Source organism: Cricetulus griseus, chromosome 5, assembly GCF_003668045.3.
Source record: "Cricetulus griseus strain 17A/GY chromosome 5, alternate assembly CriGri-PICRH-1.0, whole genome shotgun sequence".
NCBI lineage: Eukaryota > Metazoa > Chordata > Mammalia > Rodentia > Cricetidae > Cricetulus > Cricetulus griseus.
The window spans coordinates 58179757-58199251 of record NC_048598.1 but is presented as its reverse complement, the minus strand read 5'-3'; the positions used below and the strand labels follow the sequence as shown (position 1 = coordinate 58199251).

Below are 19495 nucleotides of genomic sequence, written 5' to 3'. Positions count from 1 at the left end.
AGACAAAGGTACTTGTAACTATTGAAGCACAATTAAGAACAACTATTGTTTGTCAAGACAGTCTTTGATAATTTTCATATAAACTGACAACATGGCTACTTCATGGTATGGTTAAAAGGTAGCTTTTTATTATAAATATATATATGAGAGAGAGAGAGAGAGAGAGAGAGAGAGAGAGAGAACACAGATGAGGGGCAAGAATCGGGAATTCTTAGCAACGAGGAAGCACCATTCATGCATTCTTTTATTAATTCAACAGGATTTACATGGTTTCTGGAGACAGGAAGCAAATAGGTATTACAGAGGAGCTTCATCTCATTTGGTTATTGTCTTTCAGCATCTCACAGAAGAGGTCAACCTGAATGGTACATCCCCCTTGGAAGCCATCAGCAATGAGGCTCTTCGTATTCACCATCCTCCTGGCTGTCCTCCCAGGTGGGTCTGTTGTCCCAACTCCCCAGATCAAACTCTTTTCTCCTAGACTCCTCATTTCTAGGATCCCAGCTCCACGGAGTCACAGACATCAGAGTCGCCCCCAGCAATGTCCCTCATAAGATGTGTATCCCTATGAGACACAGTCACCCAGAGGCAGTGCAGAAAAAAGGCATTTCTAAAAAATGGGTTTTGATGAGCTCTGGTAATCAGAGACAGGGATGAAAATTCCTGATTTTAAGACTAAGAGTCTCATAGAAGGTCCTCTCTGAAGACTTAAAAAAAAAAAAAAAAAAAAAAAAAAAAAAAAAAAAAAAAAAAAAAGACCTTGACCTTAAACCAAACACCTTTTCTGAATTACATGATTTGGAGGAAATAAACTAAAGTAATTAATTTTCTTGGCCCTTAATGTTTTTAGTGTTAAAAAAAGAAGAAGAAAATAATCTACCAAGGGAAATTTATAGTAAATGCAAAAATGTAACATCCTCAAAAGTGGTGTTAAGATACCATTAGCTTGTCATTCATTGTCCTTAAAAAAGTTATTGCTAATGAGCTAATGCTGTGGAATTCGAGACCACCAGGAAAAGACTTACAGACTCAATTCAGATTATAATGAACCAAATTTATTCTTTCTGTAGCAGGACAGCCATCTCTAAGCCAAATCAGAAATGTGCTGCACCTGAGCAGATTCGGGAAAAGGGGTTTTTATATATTTTTTTATTTAAATTAGAAACAATCTTATTTTATATATCAATCCAAGTTCCCTCTCCCTCTCATTCTCCCATGACCCCCACCGACCCCCATCCCATCCCTCTTCTGCTCCATAGAAAGGGTGAGGCCTGGGGAAAAAGGGTTTTAAAGGCAAACACCTCAATTACTCAACTTCTGTGGAATTGACAAATACCAAAGAATTGCTCCCCTCTCCTAGACATGAGGAACTGTTTCACTCCCCCCACCAACAGTTACAGGAGAAAGAAACCAACATTCCCCCTGCCCACAGTGATAAGCGTGTTTACAGAAGCCAGAACAAGCTGTTAACAATTTCACAACAGTTACACAATTTAGGGGAGGGGACAAGGGGTCAGAGCTTTTAGGAATTTAGGTCAGAGGACAACAGCTACAAAAGTGGATACCTGGTACAAAATGGAATTTTCTTAGCAACCAGAAGCTTTAGATCATATGAATCAAACCATTGATTTCTGCAGTACTATTTTTTTTAAACGGAGAGTTCATTTTCTTTTAATGTCCATTGTCAACTGATACAAAATTCAAAGGCTGATCATAATGACAAGGAGTGGTAAAAGATAGGTCTAACTAAGGCGGTCAAAGGGTGGTAAGCTATGGGAAGAGAAAATGGACACAAACCAGTTAGAGGCTTTATCACACTCTGCTCTTGCACTTAAGCTTTTCTGGCCCATGTTTAATGTTTCTCAGATAACTCCCTGGTTGCCGGCATAAAACAGCATTTTCCACATCAGACGGCATAAATCTCATCCCCGACGGTTTTGTAAAAACCATTTCTGCTTTTCAGAATAAGCAAGAATATACTTGCTTTTCAAGTTGTCCTATAGAATCGTTGAGGTGTTGCATGTCGTGGTCTACTCTGCTATTTAGAGTTTTGAAAGTCTGATCTTGAGTAATGAAAGCTGGTCTTTCCCCAGGCAGCCACATCTGTGATCCTTGCTGTCACTAGGAGGGGTATAACTATAGCCTAATTACTATTCTTTTTTTTCTAACTAGGCCCTCATAGTGAGAGCATCCTTTAAATACAGGCAACTGATGTCTACTATCCTCTCTAGTATACATATCTACTTGGGGAAGGGTATAGGTTAGAATACAGCGATTCCATTCCCATGTTCTGAATTCTAGATGCTCCCCCACTACACATCTAGCGAGGCCAAATGTGCAGGCCTACCATGTTCCTAAAGGAGCCGGAAAGTACATGCTAATATATTCAGACTTATTGGTGTACACATGAGTACTACAGGATTGGCTGTAAAGTGAAGCTGAGTGATTAAACAAGTTGAAGAGATTAAACAAGTACCTGTTCCTTGGAGGTCTCCTAGAGTGCACTTTCTTTCCCCTGGTTCACAATTTAAATTCTCGGATGGGCTGGTAGTTGGGATGATAGAGAGACTGACTCCTATCCCCACATAAAAAGGAGGCCCAGAGTCGAAGCAAAGCCCATATTCATTTCCCAGGTCAGGGAGGGTATGGTTTAGTTAAGCTGTGTAGTAACATTAAGGTCTCAAGCTCAGGAACATCATCAGGAGATGAATTATGTTGTGTCTTTTTGAATTAGGGCTTAGGGTGAGTCTATTACCATATACCGCTTGGTTGAGACTGAAGGTTGATTTACCACCATGGGTGGAGTGGTCAGAGTAGGGAGGATAGGAAGGGGACATATCCTAGTCTTTGGTTAAGGCATCCGACTTTTACCTAGGCCTGTGGGGCTAAATGGGCAGCGGGTGGTAGTGGGGAGCTAACCCTAACCCTAACCCCAGTCCTAACCCTTTCTTATATAGAGAACTCCACAGCCCATTTAAAACTGAAACTCTTGATGTCCAGCTGGAAAAGCCAGAACTGGCTTTTAAGCCAGGGCTGTGCGCTCAGTTAGTTCCAGGTGAGGACCCTTAGAGCAGAAGTGCTTCATTTCCTACAGGTGCACCCTCGGGGAGAGAGTTCTCACTCTAAAAGGAGGTATGATCTAGGTGCCCAGTATCCCTTTCTCAGACAAACTCAGCCTCACTGTTTGGGTCAGAACAATGATAATCTCCTTGTTGCTGATGTTGATATATTGGCCCCTCAGCTGGGCATACATGAAAAAGGGTTACATTTAGTATATTTTTATCACATCCTGGGAATGACCATGACATCCCCTTCAATATACTGCATCTTAGAAGTGAGCAATCCCAATCTTTTTCTTCAGCCTGGAGTAGAGAATCCTTGAAGAGGGTAAGGCCAAACCTAAACACAGGCTGGGAGGCAACATTTTGTAGAACACGTATTATTTTTCTATTATTTGGCCATGGATATAAGATGCATGGTTCCCATGACAACTCCAGTCCCAAACCTTAAGATTTTCAGTGGCTCAAGCATAAAGATACCTGTTAAGATTCACAACATTAGCATCAGTCTGAGTCCAAGATGCTGATGAACCACACCATTGCTCTCCATTTTCACCTTTGTTTTGGCCAGACATGTCCGCTTTAAGAGGGGAGTGGCAGGTCCAAGCCTCAGTGCCCACTACCTTGATGACCGTGGATGTTGTCAGGATCACTGGGTACAGCCCCTTTCAGGAAAGTTCCAAGGTTCTGTTAGGTAGGCAATGGACCCACACCAAGTCCCCAGGTTGCAATCTGTGCTTCTGTTCAGTCAAAAGCAGCGTCCGCAGTGAGGGTGATAAAAGACTCAGATGTCTCAGGTGGTCTGCTGTGATGCCTGATAGGATTTAAGGGAGGAATTGTGAGACATTTCAATAGTCTGTGGCCTTCCCTTTGCAGGAGTAAGTGGAGGCTGCCACCAAACATTATTTCAAACTTGTCCTGGTAGAGGGTGCACCAGATCCTAAAAAGAACAGTAGGCAGCACCTCTAACCACTCCTTGCCAGTTTCTGCCCAGAATTAAATTGGTATCTCTTTAATAGTCCTGTTAACTCTTTCTACCTGTCCTGAACTCTGAGAACTTTAGGTGCAACATAATTTCCAATGTATTCCTAGTGTTTTAGCTGCTTGCAGAGAGACTTTGGCCATGAAGTCAACCCAAAGAAGAGAGGAGGCCAAATGTAGGGATAATCTCCATCAGCAACTTTTCTAGTAACTATGTTCTCTGTTTATGACCTTGCAAGAAAACCTCTACCTGACAAAGCATCTATGAAAGCTAGCAAACTTAGGTAACCAAACCTTGTTGGAGTAACTTCAGCACAGTCCAATTCCCAGTGTTCTCTGGGATTAAGCCCCTTCCTTGAACACCCATAAGTATGAGTTTTCTTCCTCTTGGGTTCACCTGGCAGATGGCATAGTGGCAAGTAATTTACTCAACTCTTTCATCTGGGTGGCATAGAAAGTACCTGTTCCTGGTTAATTCTTTTAATTTGGTCGATCTCAGGTCACTCTGATGGATTTGTGAGAGAAGGGATGGACGCCAAGGCTTCTGGTAGGATAGGGCATCTGTCTGGAAGCATCCACCAGACCTCTGTCTCAGTGGCACCCTACAATCTGGCTCAATTTTCTTCCTTACAGGTGTATGTATGTGGAGGGCCAAATGTTTACAGTGGCCCCCTGGCTCTGTGGCTGCTCTTCTTGCTGTGACATCAACAAATCTGCTTCCTTGGGTTTCTAACCAATTCCCTTTGTGGTATTCCAGACAATGGGTAACAGCAAGCTTCTCTGACAACCAAAAAGCTTCCAGGAGAGCAGAGATTTTCTCCTTGTTCTTGATCTTCTTTTTTGCAGTGGTCAGCAGGCCCTGTTCTTGTTACCAGGTACCAGGGACATGTGCAATGGCAAAGGCATAATGGCTATTGGCACAGATGTTGACAGATCAGCTATTTCCCCATCTTAGTGCCTGCGTCAAGGCTATTGGTTCTGCCTTTGGGGCTGATGTCCTTTGAGGCAGAGATTGTGCCCAGATTACCTTTGTGAATGAATAGTCACTCCTGCATACCCAAACCTGTCTTGTACGTAACTGCTTCCATTGGTGAATAAGGTCACATCTGTCTTCCCAAGAGGCTGGTGTCTGTGGTCCAGTTGTCTAGATTGAAGGTGGTCAGTGACCTGGGTACAGGCATGAACTGGTTGTTCCATGGTTAGTTTATCAATCTCCTTTAACAATAGTGCTGGGGCATCAGTGGCCCAGATGCAAGCTGCCCATCCTGCTACAACAGGGTCTAGGCATTCAGACAAACAGTCCTAGGGTCCTTTTACCACCCCATGTTGTTCATCCACAAGTGGAAGGGGCTATCAGTGTCAGGTGCTGGAGAGCTAGGGCTGACATCAAGTCTTCCTTGAGCCTTTGGTGTGCCTCCTTTTCTTTGCCCTCCCAGCTCACAGGGCCATTTCTTCCCAGGCTCTAATATAACAGTTCTGCTATGTCTACAACATTGGGTATCCACAGTCTGCAATATCCAACTGTACCCAAGAATTCCCTCACCTGCCTTTTATCTTGTGACTCAGGAATATTCAGAAGAGCTTGGCTCCTGCTTGAGGACGGGGTCCTCCTGTTGCCACCCCCAAAGCAATAACTTACCCAGATAAGTTACCTTATGGGAACACAATCAGCCTTTTTTTTAGCAGACACATAGTAGCTTAGCAGCTGAAGCATTTCAAATAGTTCCTCTGGGGCTTTTTGTCACTCCTCCAGGTTATATGCATGGATGAGATCATCCACATACCACAAGAGGGTGACATTCAGGTGCCCTTAGAGGTATTCAAGCAGGTCCACACTATGAGCTTCATCAAAGAATCAGAACAGAGAGTTTAAGAAGAGGGAGTTCATAAACCCATGTGGATAGTCCAGTACAGATCAATTGGCTTAATCCTGACTCAGGGTCTCTGCATTCAACGGCAAATATAGGTTGGCTCACAGGTGCCAGAAGCAGAGAGAAAAAGGCATCCTTCAAGTCTAAGACAATATGTACAGTTTATCCTTGAGCCAATAGACTGAGCAAAGTGTAAGGATTTGGTACTCTCTGGGGATGATTTCCACTCTCTTATTTACTCCCTTTAAGATCTAAATAGGATGATAGTCTTTAGTGCCTGCCTTAACAACAGGGAGCAGAGGAGTGCTCCAAGGTGAGTGGCAGGGAAATACCTGCATCTCTAAGGCAACTGATATGCTTTCTAATGCCTGCCTTAGCTTCTCTCAAAATAGGGTATATGCTGTTTTTCCCATTCTAGCCTAGGCTTGAGAGCTGAGCGACAACTGGTAGCCTGTGAGAGGCCAACCCAGGGCAGTAAGTTTCTAGGGAATATTCTAGGGAATATTAGCATTAATTCCATTAGGAGAATGTCACCTGTTCCCAGTTCCTCATTACTCTTTTCTGTCATTTTATATTCTTTTGATAATGAACAAGTCACCAGGATTGCTGGGCATGGACTCCTGAGGTCCATCCAGGGTGGCTTTATTCTCATTGAACATGATGGTGGTACCAACTTTGCTCAACCAATCAGGAGATGGAAAAATATGGTTTAGTAAGAAAAGAATGAGTCACAGTACCTTGTCCAAGGTCCAAATGTAGTTTCCAGTCCCTGTGGCCTCTTGGATGGTGGTTCTTTCTTAGTGGGGGTAGGGGGTAGGGGTTGGGTTAGCACTGAACATGCTGTACCCATATGCACTAGGAACTGAAGTTCTCTTCCCCCTACTTTTCCTGTGACCATGAGCTCCTGGCCCCATCAATCCAATTCTGTCATATTGAGGATTCCCCCCTCCTTCTTGCCTACAATTAGGACATTTATTTTTTTCCAATATCTATTGCGTGGGAATCAAGGTTCACTAGACTCAGTACAGGTTAAGTGAAGTTTATTCGGGGAGAATATAGTTACACAAGAAGTGGGTGATGCTGAAAGTTCCAGTTCCAAGGATTCACCCAGGTTGCCCTCTGTGACCTGACTAGAAACAAGAGAGAGAGCCACCTGTCCCGACCCCAGACCTAAATCTACCCCATCATGTCTGCACCTTTTGCATGGTCAGCGCTACAGGTGCTGGCAGGATGGATTTCTCACAACAAATATCCTTTCTCTCTACAATTATGCGTGTTGGTCCTTCTCCAACATGGATGGAAGCTGATCTGGCTGCCCGGGATACTTGTGGTTTTTATCGGTCTCTTTGAACATGGTCATATTATTATCTAGCCAGTCTTTCTTCTCATCTGGATCTCTAGTGTTAAGTTTTCTGAGCTATTCCTAACAGCCATGACCTATTCCCTCAAACCCTTTTAATTTCTGTAACTTCCTGCAAATATTTGGGGATGGCTGGTGACAAAGGCAATATTACTAACCTGCTAGTTTTCTGGGGCATCTAGATCTATGGAGGTAAATTCCCAATAAGCCTTCCATAGGTGCTCCAGGAATCCAGCATGAGATTCATGATTTCCTTGAATTACCTCAGGTACTTTTAAGAGATTAGTTGGACTGATGCTCCCATTCCAGACACTAAAGCCTGTCAATAGGTGTCTAGTGCTGCCTTAACCTTGGTCAGTGTTGGGATCCCAGTTTGGTAAAGCTAAGGGCAATATTCACTCAACCCTTTCTTCTGAGTTTACCATGGTTACCCTGAACCCATCACAGCCTTCCTGGCTACAGTCATGATTATATCCCCCTCCTAAGCAGTAAAAAGGGTACCTAGAAGCTGCCCACAATCAGCCCAGATGGGTTGAAAGGTAAAGAAAATAGCACCCAACAGGCTGATGAGGGCCAGAGGCATCTCAGGGAAGAGAGGGTTCTAAATCCTCCAGTTATACAGGCGACTGGCCAAGAGAAGGTGGTCTGGGTTTCTCATCCCCATAAGCTTTTTGTGCTGGTGGGGGTGGGAAGAGAGACAACAGCTGGGGTGGAGCATAATCTAGCCTACTCCAAGTCTGTGAAGGTAAGGGCCGGTCAGGATAAATTATTGGGACAGCACATTCATATCCCCTCTCATGACTGGACTGGCTGGATGCATGGGCTATCAAGTGGGGAAAATCCTCCTCCGTCACACAGGCCAGTACAGAGAGTCCAGACATTTTACTTAGTTTCCTATTTAGACTTTGATTTATCACTTGGTAACTAAAATAGAGGAACCTTGTTTAAGGGCACAACATTCCAGCCATGTACGGGGCTTGATGAGAAGGGAGAACCAGCAATCAATATAAGGGATCTGGTCTGGGTGTTAGGGTTCCCTGTGACCACTTCACAGACTCTCTTGGAAATTTGTGGGTTGAAGGACCCTGTATCTGGCCATCCCACAGAAAAAGAGGAACATTCTAGTTCAGAGAGAGTGCAGAGCTTTCAAGGTGGCATCTTAACTCCATATCCGCCTCATGGAACTCCGGGAAATATTGCATGCAGCTCAAGGGAGACTGGGCTGGGCTCTGTCAACATCTCTCTTCTTCAAGAAAACTTATAAGCATACCAGAAAGCACAAATCCACTAAATGCAAACAACATAGAAAGACAAAACATTTACATAGCCAGAGGAGGTAGATACACATGTACAGCAACCACCTTCGCTCATATACCAAAAGCCACAGGGGTACAGGAGGATAGATAGATAGATAGATAGATAGATAGATAGATAGATAGATAGATAGATAGATAGATAGATCTCTTCTATCCCTGGAGATTGAGTCTACAATCACATTAAATCTCCCCCCTCCAAGTCTCCCCAGGTGTCAGTACTTCCTGAAACAGCTCACTGATTGGAATTGTCTTGAGTTCGAATTAGCGACTCAATTTGCAATTATCAAACAATTTGCAATTGTTTCAATTTGCAAATTTGCAGTTGTCACAGTCTGGGACACCCCAAGTCCACAAAAATACTTTCCCCCATCTAGGATTGTTTGACGCCGGGCCTCTCAGTTGTAGTATTTGTCCCCAACTAGGGCCAGACTCTGATTAATGTCTCTTTAATTTGTGATAGCCATGGTTTCTGACGCCCCTGAGTCTCCAGACTTGCCTCAGACTTGCCCCTACTTGGGGCCTATCCTGGATCCCTAGCCCCAAGAATGGGGGTCCCCCAGGATCTCGCTGGGGCCTCCAAGAATGTTGTGGAGTTTGAGACCCCTGGGTAAAGGTCACAGACTCATTTACAGATGTAATTATGCTAACAGGGAATGTATCTCTAAGCCAAATCAGAAATGTGCCACACCTGAACAGATGGGGGAAAGGATTTTAAAGGTAAACATCACAATTACTCCACTTCTGCAGAATTTATAGCTACAGGAGAAACTGCTATTCCCCCTGCCCACAGAGATAAGTATGTTTGCAGAAGCCAGAACAAACTGTTAATCATTTCATAACAGTTGCACAATTTAGAGGAGGGAACAAGAGGTCAGAGCTTTTAGGAATTTAGATCAGAGGGCAACTGCTACCAAAGTAGATGCCTGGTACAAAATGGAGCTTACTTACCTATCATACTACAATTAAAATGGAACCAAATTATGATTAATCGACCATTTTACTTCATACAATGTTGTGTGACTATAGTATCATGTAAATAACTAGGGAATGCATATTAATTAGAAAATCATATTCCTTCGGATGAGCTATGTGGATCATTTCATTCCACTTGACCTCCCTTAGTTCTTAAAACTCTTGTCTTCTGTTCCCACAGCGGTCTCCACAAAAAGCCCCATATTTGGTCCCCAAGATGTGAGTGGTGTGGTAGGTAACTCGGTGTCTGTCACGTGCTACTATCCAGCCACCTCTGTCAACCGACACAGCAGGAAGTACTGGTGCCGGCAAGGACCCGGCAGCCTCTGCACAACCCTCGTCTCTTCAAATGGCTACATCTCCAAGGAGTATGCAGGCAGAGCCAACATCATCAACTTCCCAGAGAATAACACATTTACGATTAACATTGCACAGCTCACCCAGAATGACACTGGGAGCTACAAGTGTGGTCTCGGCACCAGTAACCGAGGCCTGTACTTTGAAGTCAGCATGGAGGTCAGCCAAGGTAAGAATCCAGGCTCCCTGGGCTTCTGGGAGTGAGAGGTGGGATAGTTTAAATCAATTTCAGTTACAATGAGAGTTTGCCTGAGGAAGATACTTTCTACAGAAGGTATTAATCCTGACATTAAGTCTAAAGTCTCCTCCCTCCTGAGGCAAGGGCTTTTCATAATAGAACATCAATACATATGAGGCAAATGTCTTCTGGATCTCTAACAAGCATCTTGGGCTTAAATGGGTGCCAAGAGGATAGCTTTTGTTGTATTTGACAGAGTTGAGACATGATGTCTGTCAGGTCCCAAGGAAAAGCCTTTTCCTCAAATTCTGGAGGACAGACAAAAGCCATCATTCCTCAGGAACTTGTGAAGCTGGTTCCCTTCCACTAAAGGAGCTGTTTCCCTTACCACTGACAGAAGGACAAATGACTAAATTTGAGGTGTTTGTTAGCATACCAAAGCAAATTCTGGCCCCCAGGCTTCCTCAGTATCACGAGCACCTGTTAGACATTTCAAAGCCCATGCTGCCACCCTTCCCGCAGCTCCTCATTTCTCCTCAAGCTCTGCTATTTGGACTATGCGCCCTCCTTTTGGCCCATACTTTCTTTGTTCCCTTCACCCCCTACCATGGTCCCACTTCTCTTCTAGTCTGCTGACTATGTTCAGTCTTCTTCATTCTCTCCATGCTCTGGACACTTCCTGATGCCTGTCTGTACTCTCCCTCATATCTACAATTAAAACTTTCTGCTTAACCTTACCTTGAAGCAGCCATGTCATCAGTGTCTGGAACATCTATAGCACCCAATGACGTAGAAAAATACACCAAGAGAGTTTTAAGAATCCTGACATTCCTACCACAATGTCCCTTTGTATCAAGGCTTCAGGCCATAGAAGACTTCATCATAAATAGATTTTAGTGGGATCTGTTAGTCCATTAGAACTATCAGCATGAATTAGATTCTTTTTAACTGAAGTCTGGGCCCCTAAAGAGGTTGGCCACTAAACAAACCCACTGTACTTGAAAGAAGAGAGGGAGAAAAAGGTTTTCTGTCAAGAGTTCACTGGTGAGGGCACCTCTGATTGTCCAAGGAAACTTAAAAGAGAAAGCACAAGGGAAGAAATTCACATGGGCTCTGAGACTATGCATTGCTCTTTGGCATGTGTGTACCATAGGAAAGTCGTTCCTATGCCCATGGAGAGTCATAACACTACAGATTCCCTAAGAGAAGAGGAGGATTCTTGATACCTAGAAGAGTAGTGCAGATGCTGGGGAAACAGGATCCAATTAAACACACCCAATAAAAGACTCTACTTCTTAAGGCAGCCCAGAATATTTGGAATATTATTTTTAGGCAATTCATGTTCAATTCTGTTTGTTTCTACACATGCTAATTTAGCACCTACCAAAAAGAGATATTGTGTCAGTCACAGCAGAGAGGGAAAAGGTGAAGAAAATGTCTCCACCCTCCAGTCTATAGAGGTAGAGCCTAGACTGGATACAAGGAGTGATGAGGAGGTTCAGGAGGACACAAAGAAGGGAGAAACTAGTGCAAGCCTAGGGAAACCCTTCCTGAGGAGATGGAAGTCAGGCTGGGCCCTGGAAGAAGAGCTGGATGGGTGATTGCTGACTTCACTCATAAAAGTCATAGCCAATACCTCCACGACAAAAGACAGGGTAACAAGAAAACACATAGCTTCATTTAACCAAGTTGATTTTTAAATTTTATTTATTTATTTTATGTGTATGAGTGTTTTGTCTGCCTATACTTCTATGCACCAAATGTGTTCCTGGTGCCCTCAGAGGCCAGAAGAGGTGTCAGATTTCATGGGACTGGAGTTGCAGGTGGTTGGAGCCACTATGTGGGTGCCAGGAATTGAACCCTGGTCCTCCGGGAAAGCAGTCAGGGTTCTTAACTGCTGACCCATCTCTCCATCCCCCATTTATTGAAGTTTTACTATCACAGGAACCTTCACAATGACCATGCAAAGATCTGGTTCCTATGCAACTTTTGTATTGGGTTCCAGGAAGCAGGGGTGGCCTTACAGAGATGAGACAAAGCAGGTATGCGCTAGCAGCAGAAGACTGAGTAGAAATCCCAGCAAGGCTCCAACTGCTCCCGTTCTCTTGCCCCTCAGCTGTAGTGCTTCTTTTGGGGTGTGAGGCAGTGAAGACCTTGATATGTAGAGTGGTATGTCAGGAGTTTCTTTCTGCCCTATTGTTACAAAGAAAAATGGGAAGGTTGAAGTACGATTTTTAGGGTTTGTAGATAGCTAGGATAAAGAGGTTATGGTTTCTACATGATCTGCCTTGGAGAAGAGGAATTCCGGTTCCTAAGGCTTGCCTTTGGGAATAATGGCATGAAAAACAAAAGGGTGGGAGAAAGCCAAAATAAAACCTTTGCTTTGGGAGCCTTTGTTTTGGTGTATCATTGTGTAAGTTCCAACAGAAAAATTCTGACAGTGTTCCTTTAGGGAGGAGGCCATTCTAGGTCAGTGGCCCACCCAGAACCCTCGCTAGGAATAGCAAATGGCTCTATGTTACAAACAAAAATTGCAATTTACTCCTGTTCTTCACTCCTCAGCTCCTGAGTTCCCAGTTGACACTCATGTCTACACAAAGGATCTAGGCAGAAGCGTGACCATTGCCTGCCCTTTCAAAAAGGAGAATGCTCATAGCAAGAAATCCTTGTGTAAGAAGATAGGTCAGACCTGTGAACTTGTCATTGACTCTACTGAATACGTGAACCCCAAGTACAAGGACAGAGCAATTCTTTTTATGAAAGGGACCAGCCAAGAACTATTCAATGTCAACATTACTCACCTAAGACACAGTGATGCTGGGCTGTATGTTTGCCAGGCTGGGGAAGGTTCTAGTGCTGATAGAAACAATGCTGACCTCCAGGTACTAGACCCTAAGCCAGAGCTGGTTTATAGAGATCTGAGAGCCTCAGTGGCTTTTGACTGTGATTTGGGCCGTGAGGTGGCAGATGTAGCCAAATATCTGTGCCGGATGAACAAGGAAACTTGCGATGTGGTCATCAACACCCTGGGGAGGAGGGATCCAGCCTTTGAAGGCAGGATCCTGCTAACCCACAAGGATGACAATGGCCGTTTCAGTGTGCTGATCACAGGCTTGAAGAAGGAAGATGCAGGGCAGTACCTTTGTGGAGCCCACAGTTCTGGTCTGCCTCAAGAAGGTTGGCCCATGCAAGCTTGGCAACTCTTTGTAAATGAAGGTAAGACCTTCCAAAAGGCAAGCAAGATGGGATGGCATGGATGGCAGATGAGACACTGGCTTAACTCTCTGATACATTCATCAATGTTCATGTCAGTCAGCGGTATCTACTCTCTGGAAAGTCTTGAACTAAGTGGAAAACAGTTTATGAGATCTAGAAAATGCAGCCTCTCCTAAATGCTAGTTCCCAATAATTCTTCCCAATTATTATCAAGGGCCTGGTGGTAGTTATCCCTGGGTAACAAGAATAAGGAAAGTAAAGCCTCTGCGGGAGGCATGACTAGCAGATGAGAGTCAGTACCATGGTAGGCTCACATCCTCTTCCCATCCAACTCCAAAGAAGTTGTACAACCCTCACACTCAGATGGGAGAACATTGGCGTACCATGACCTTAAAGCTTCCAGGAAAGGCAATACCCCAGCACCTAAATGTTCCACTCACTCAGCTCTAAGGGTTGTTTGTTATTTGGAACAACCTCCATGAGCTATCAACAAGGCAGAACAATTCACCCCATGCTCCCTTTCACCCTGGAGCACAGTGCACACACTCACCCTCATGAGAAGCAGCAAGCCAGTTCTTGAAGTTCAAAGTACCTGCCCTTATGGTTTTTCTTTAAGGGGACTATGTTCCTGACACCATTCTCCTATTGCTAACTCTGGGTCTTCATCAGCATCCCTGACATCATCATTAGCCATGGGGTCCCTGGACCTCTGCGTTAGCTTTTGTTTTCTTGAAGATGACTCTTGGGGTCTTTACTGAAATCACACCTCATTGTTTTAGTTTCTATTGTAAAGTATACCTATTCCAAATATATTTTTCTTAAATTAGGTACAATACATTAAGCCATTTTGTAAGATATGCTAAGGAACAGATTAAAAGGGTTATACAGAGGGAGACTTTATAAGAAGCCAAAATAGAGGAGCTAATATTCTCTCTTAAATGCCATTCATTCCCAGCTGAGAATGAAGAGAGCAATGAGATATCCACACTGAAGTCATTGGAGACTGGCCCCCAGACTATAGCTACAGACTCAGACATGAATACAATATATTTCATTTTCTGAGGAGGGAGGCAGTGATTTGTCTTAACTTTCCTCTCTCCACGGTGGATGTCCTGGGAAGAAAAGTTGCCTGGGGTATGCAAGGCTGTTTTGGCATTTCTGTCCTTTCATACCATCTCCATCTGTCCTTCCAGAGTCTACCATGCCCCCTAGTCGCTCCGTGGTAAAGGGTATCACAGGAGGCTCTGTGGCTATAGTCTGTCCCTACAACCCCAAGGAAAGCAGCAGCCTCAAGTACTGGTGTCGCTGGGAAGCAGACGGAAACGGACACTGCCCGGTGCTTGTGGAGAGCCAGGGGGTGGTGGATGAACAGTATGAAGGCCGACTGGCACTGTTCGATCAGCCAGGCAATGGCAGCTACACTGTCATCCTCAACCAGCTCACCACCCAGGATGCCGGCTCCTACTGGTGTCTGACCAATGGTGACTCTCGCTGGAGAAGCACTGTAGAGCTCCAGGTTGCTGAAGGTGAGAGTTGACATGGAGCAGGTGGGAAGGGGTAGGCTGAAGATTATTCCAACAGCAGCAGCCTCATCTATTCCCTACACATCTTTCCTGCTATGCCACCTCCAGCCATGCTGGTGTCAGAAGGAGCTACTTGTCCAGAGGTCACATTTCCACACCCATGACCAGCACCCCAATGTTCTTTCAGTCATCACTTGCAACACTTCCTGATACCAAATATTAGCCTCCTTTGTTGCAGACAGATGCCCCCTGGAGTAGAATATTGAACATGCTCTTTGTGCTAAGCCTAGAAAAGATAAATAAGTAAAGAAAAGTAAGGGGCCAGGTGTGGTGATACACGCCTTTAATCCCAGCACTCAGGAGGCAGAGGCAGAGGCTGGCGATTCTCTGTGAGTTCAAGACCAGCCTGGTTTATGAATCGAGTTCCAGGACAGCTAGGGAGAGAAACCCTGTCTCAAAACAAACAAACAAACAAACAAACAAACAAAAGAGGCAAGAAAGAAAAGGGAGTAAAGAAGGCCATCGAGCAAGGCTGTATGTACTATGCCAAACTCTGGGCTGATACAGTGGTCATCAATAGTTATTCTATTAGCATATCCTCTGCTTCTTATGTATTCAGAACAGTGTATTACAATGCTATCTTCAGAGGAAATGCACACGACACACCAAAACCACCACTTTTTTTCCCCCGTAGCATCTCCAAGTCTCAATTTCTGTGTTTCTTTGCTACTTACAGGAAAGCCAAACCTTGAGGTGACACCACAGAATGCGATTGCTGTACTCGGAGAGACCCTCACACTCTCCTGCCACTATCCATGCAAATACTACTCCCATGAGAAATATTGGTGCAAGTGGAGCAACAAGGGCTGCCACATCCTGCCTAGCCATAATGAAGCAGCCCGCCAGTCCTCTGTGAGCTGTGACCAGGACAATCAGGTCATCTCGATGACCCTGAACCCAGTCTCAAAGAACGATGAAGGCTGGTACTGGTGTGGGGTGAGGAAAGGCCAGGACTATGGAGAAACTACAGCCATCTATGTAGCAGTTGAAGAGAGGACAGGTGGTAAGTCTCCAAGGGTAGTCAGTGCCTGCACCCCACAGCACCCATGGCAGGGCTGATCAATGGCCCCACCTTGAAGCTTCTCCATCAGGAATAACTGTCAGGGTTTCCTATGAGAGGAAAGGAGTAGGGAAGCAAATAGTAGGAGCTTTTCTGTTTAATCTGAGTAATAAGACAAGTCTCACAGGTGCCTCTCACATCAGAGTGAAGCTCCCTCTCTATCCAGAAATCCTGCCTAACAATTTCAGAGTCACACTCACATCAGCACACTGATCAGCCTCCAACTGTCTAAGACTGCTCTCCAAAGATGGTCAGGTACCTACGTCTTGACCAAGAACACTAAGGCACAGGACTGAGGGTGTAGCTTGGATTAGAACATGTGCTTATGGTGCACAATGCCCTGGTTTCAATTCTTGACACCAAAAGAGTAAAGGGGGAGAAACAATTAAGACAAGCTCATCCGATAAGTTTGTATCCCCAGCCTCTGCTTAAAATGTCATATAAGTTAGGTGGTAGTTAGTGGTCCATGCCTTTAATCCCAGCACTTGGGAGAGAGAGTCAGCCAGATCCCTGTCAGTTTGAGGACAGCCTGGTCTACAGAGTTAATTCCAGGACAGTCAAAGCTATTACACAGAGAAAATCCTGTCTTGGAAAGCACACACACACACACACACAGAGACACACACACACACACACACACACACACACACACACACACACACACACACGGAAAGAAAAAGTCATATAAGATATCCTGTATGATAAGGGCTTCTTAGCCCCTAGATATCTCCGGAAGTCTGAGTCCAGCAACACTGGCTCACTAGAAGCCATTGCTATGCTGCTGCCTGGAGGCAGCCCTAGGACAGGATTTGAAGCTGTGAAAAATCAATCTCTCTGTCAGCCTGTTGTCGCAGGTGAATCTGTTACATAGATCCTTGATAATGGAAATGAACTTGGTAAGAATAGGGTAGAGAACTGGAGAGAGGAAATCACGGTGAGGGGGCAGTAAGAGTAGAAAATAACGTCTGGGGTCTAGAGAAAGTCTTCGCTACCGAGTCTAGTGCTAGTCCAGAGTGCACCCCAGTAGCTCTGAGGTCTCACCCTGTGATTTGTCCCTAACCCACAGGCATAAGAACACAGAGGAAAAACCATAACAGGCTTTGCTTTGCTGTGCTTCAGGGTCACGCCAAGTCAGCCCAGTGGATGCAAACGCACCTGCAAATGTTGCTCCACAAGAAGAGGTAGTTGACTCCGGTGTCAGTGACAATGAGAACAAAGCCATTCCAAACCCCAGCCTTCTTGAAGAGGAAGGAGAGATAAACAGTGTGGGAGACCAAGCTCAGGAGAACAGAGCTGCTGTGGATGCTGGCAGGTGAGCAGATTCTCCACTCGGAGAACATTCCAGAGGCCAAGCCCCAAGTCTGGGCCACTAGAACCAAGTAACAGAGTGTGAAAAAGACTAGTAGACATTCAGCTCTCACAGCCTTGGCTTATTCTTATCAGGGGAGGGGAGGGTGCACATCCCTTCTGGAGAAGTCCATCCAGTTCAATAGCTCAAGCCTGGAATACAGAGAAGGCCAGGTCCTTGCTTTGCTGGTTCGGGGGCATGGGGTGGTTCTTAGCAAAACAGACTTAAGAACTGCATCAAAAAGATAGAGTAGATAGACTGGGGGTGGGGAACCTCTAGCTGGAACAGCCATCCAGCACATCCTGAGATCTCCCTCTCAGTGGTGGCCTGACTTAATCCTTCTTGCAGTGCTGATGAACAGAAGGGGCATTCCAAAATCCTGTTCTCCACCCTGGTGCCCCTGGGTCTGGTGCTGGCAGGGGGTGCTGTGGCTGTGTGGGTGGCAAGAGTCCGACACCGGAAGAATGTAGGTGAGTACCCAGAATGCTCCCTGCCTCACCTCCTGTTCAGCTAATTAGCCACGTGACTCAGGTATAGCCCATTTCTATGTGGCTCAAGACAGGGCAATAACCACCTTTCATGGGGCTAATTTAAGCTAGAATTGAGTGCTGTGAACCAGTAAGTCACAAATTAGCAAAGGTCCTAGAGTCTTGACTGCCCAAGAAAGGGAGTCAGACTATTTCCAGTTTGATTTGGAGGTAAGCATCATCCTTGGTGTTGCTTGGGCTGTGGCATGTGGCAGGTCTTCTCAGGGACAGCAATGCACCCTGCTCTCCTTACTCATGCCCCCCCCCCACTCCTCTGTCCAACAGACCGGATGTCAATCAGCAGCTACAGGACAGACATCAGCATGGCAGACTTCAAGAACTCTAGGGATTTGGGAGGCAATGACAACATGGGGGCCTCTCCAGACCTTCAGGAGACAGCTCTCGAAAGAAAAGATGGTATGTATTTTGAGAATGCTCAGCCCTTGGGAGACCAGAACTGGACCTGTCCCCATCTGGAAAGGAACAGAGATAGTTAGAGCTAAGGACACTCTCTCTCCCCCCGTGCAGAAATCGTGACTACCACTGAGATTGCCACAGAGCCAGAAGAATCCAAGAAGGCAAAACGGGTAAGGGAGAAGGATATCCCACTGCATAGCAGGGAATTCGGACTGCAGTTGGATATCAGGACAAAGTCACCCCCATCTGGATTAATCCCCAAACAGGGAAGACGGTACAAATACTGTATTCAAGAGGATTTTTGTGAGAAGGAGATAGATCCTTCAGTGTGAAGCCTCAGAAGGAGGGGGCTCAGTTGTAGGCTGTGAACCTGAAGATGTGGTCACAGGCGGAAAGGGAAGGTCACATGTTAACAGTGAGGATTGAGTGGGTGGTCTTCCTGAGCTATGGGGCCTCGGGGCCTTTCCATGACCACACATCCTCCTTTGAAAGCTTCCTCAGGACTCTCCTTTGGCCTGAAGCAGGGAATGTTTATTCATAGTGGGCATCTTGATCACCACCAGAAGCCTTTGACCACCTCAACCAGTATCGTGAAACCCCAGAAGAGGCAACTCCTGCCATTTGATTGCAAATTGCCCTCCTTTCTTGTCTCCCTGAGTCTCCTTATGAGGAGTATTGTGGGGTACTGACTCTTTTTTAAGTTATCTGCTCTCCCTTATCCCGTCAGAGATCCTGCATTTAGCAGAGTCAGGATGTAGAGTTAGTCCTAGAGATGAGCCCCTGCCATCTGTTCAGTGCTAAAAAAGTTACCCCTCTAGGGTGACAGAAAGAGAAAACACAGGACATCTTGGCCAACAACAACCTAAGCCACCTCACCTGTGGACAACAATAGCATAGCTTCTGGGGACAGTCCCCACCGGCAGAGGGTGTTCCACTCCACTTTGCATAAGGGGGTAGTGAGACAGTGGGAGATATTTTTAGAGGCTACAACTTTCCATTTCTCAAAATTTAGCCCTTCCTGCTGAGCATGGGGGCTGGACTGAGAGCAAGGCCTCAGAAGTGTGTGTTGCTCCAGCAGAGACGGGAAACGCAGAATTTCACATGCATGCCCTTCTTCTCGCCCATCTACTAATGCCTCTCCTATTGCTCCCCAGTCATCCAAGGAGGAAGCTGACCTGGCCTACTCAGCATTCCTGCTCCAGTCCAGCAACATAGCTGCACAGGTCCATGATGGTCCCAAGGAAGCCTAG

General features: G+C 45.4%; 1 protein-coding gene across 2 annotated transcripts; it reads left to right on the top strand.

The window, feature by feature from the left end:
- Window positions 1-392: 392 nt before the first annotated feature.
- On the top strand, window positions 393-19495 carry Pigr (polymeric immunoglobulin receptor). 2 transcript variants are annotated; one of them, XM_035444860.1, is made up of 10 exons: window positions 393-435; window positions 9741-10085; window positions 12657-13310; window positions 14504-14842; window positions 15570-15896; window positions 17073-17265; window positions 17650-17771; window positions 18114-18245; window positions 18357-18415; window positions 19400-19495. In XM_035444860.1, exons 1-10 carry the CDS (start codon window positions 393-395, stop codon window positions 19493-19495), a joined length of 2310 nt encoding a protein of 769 aa, XP_035300751.1. The 2 variants fall into 2 exon arrangements, with proteins under 2 accessions (XP_035300751.1, XP_035300752.1); XM_035444861.1 differs by having other exon boundaries at window positions 9741-10106; window positions 12672-13310; window positions 14504-14836.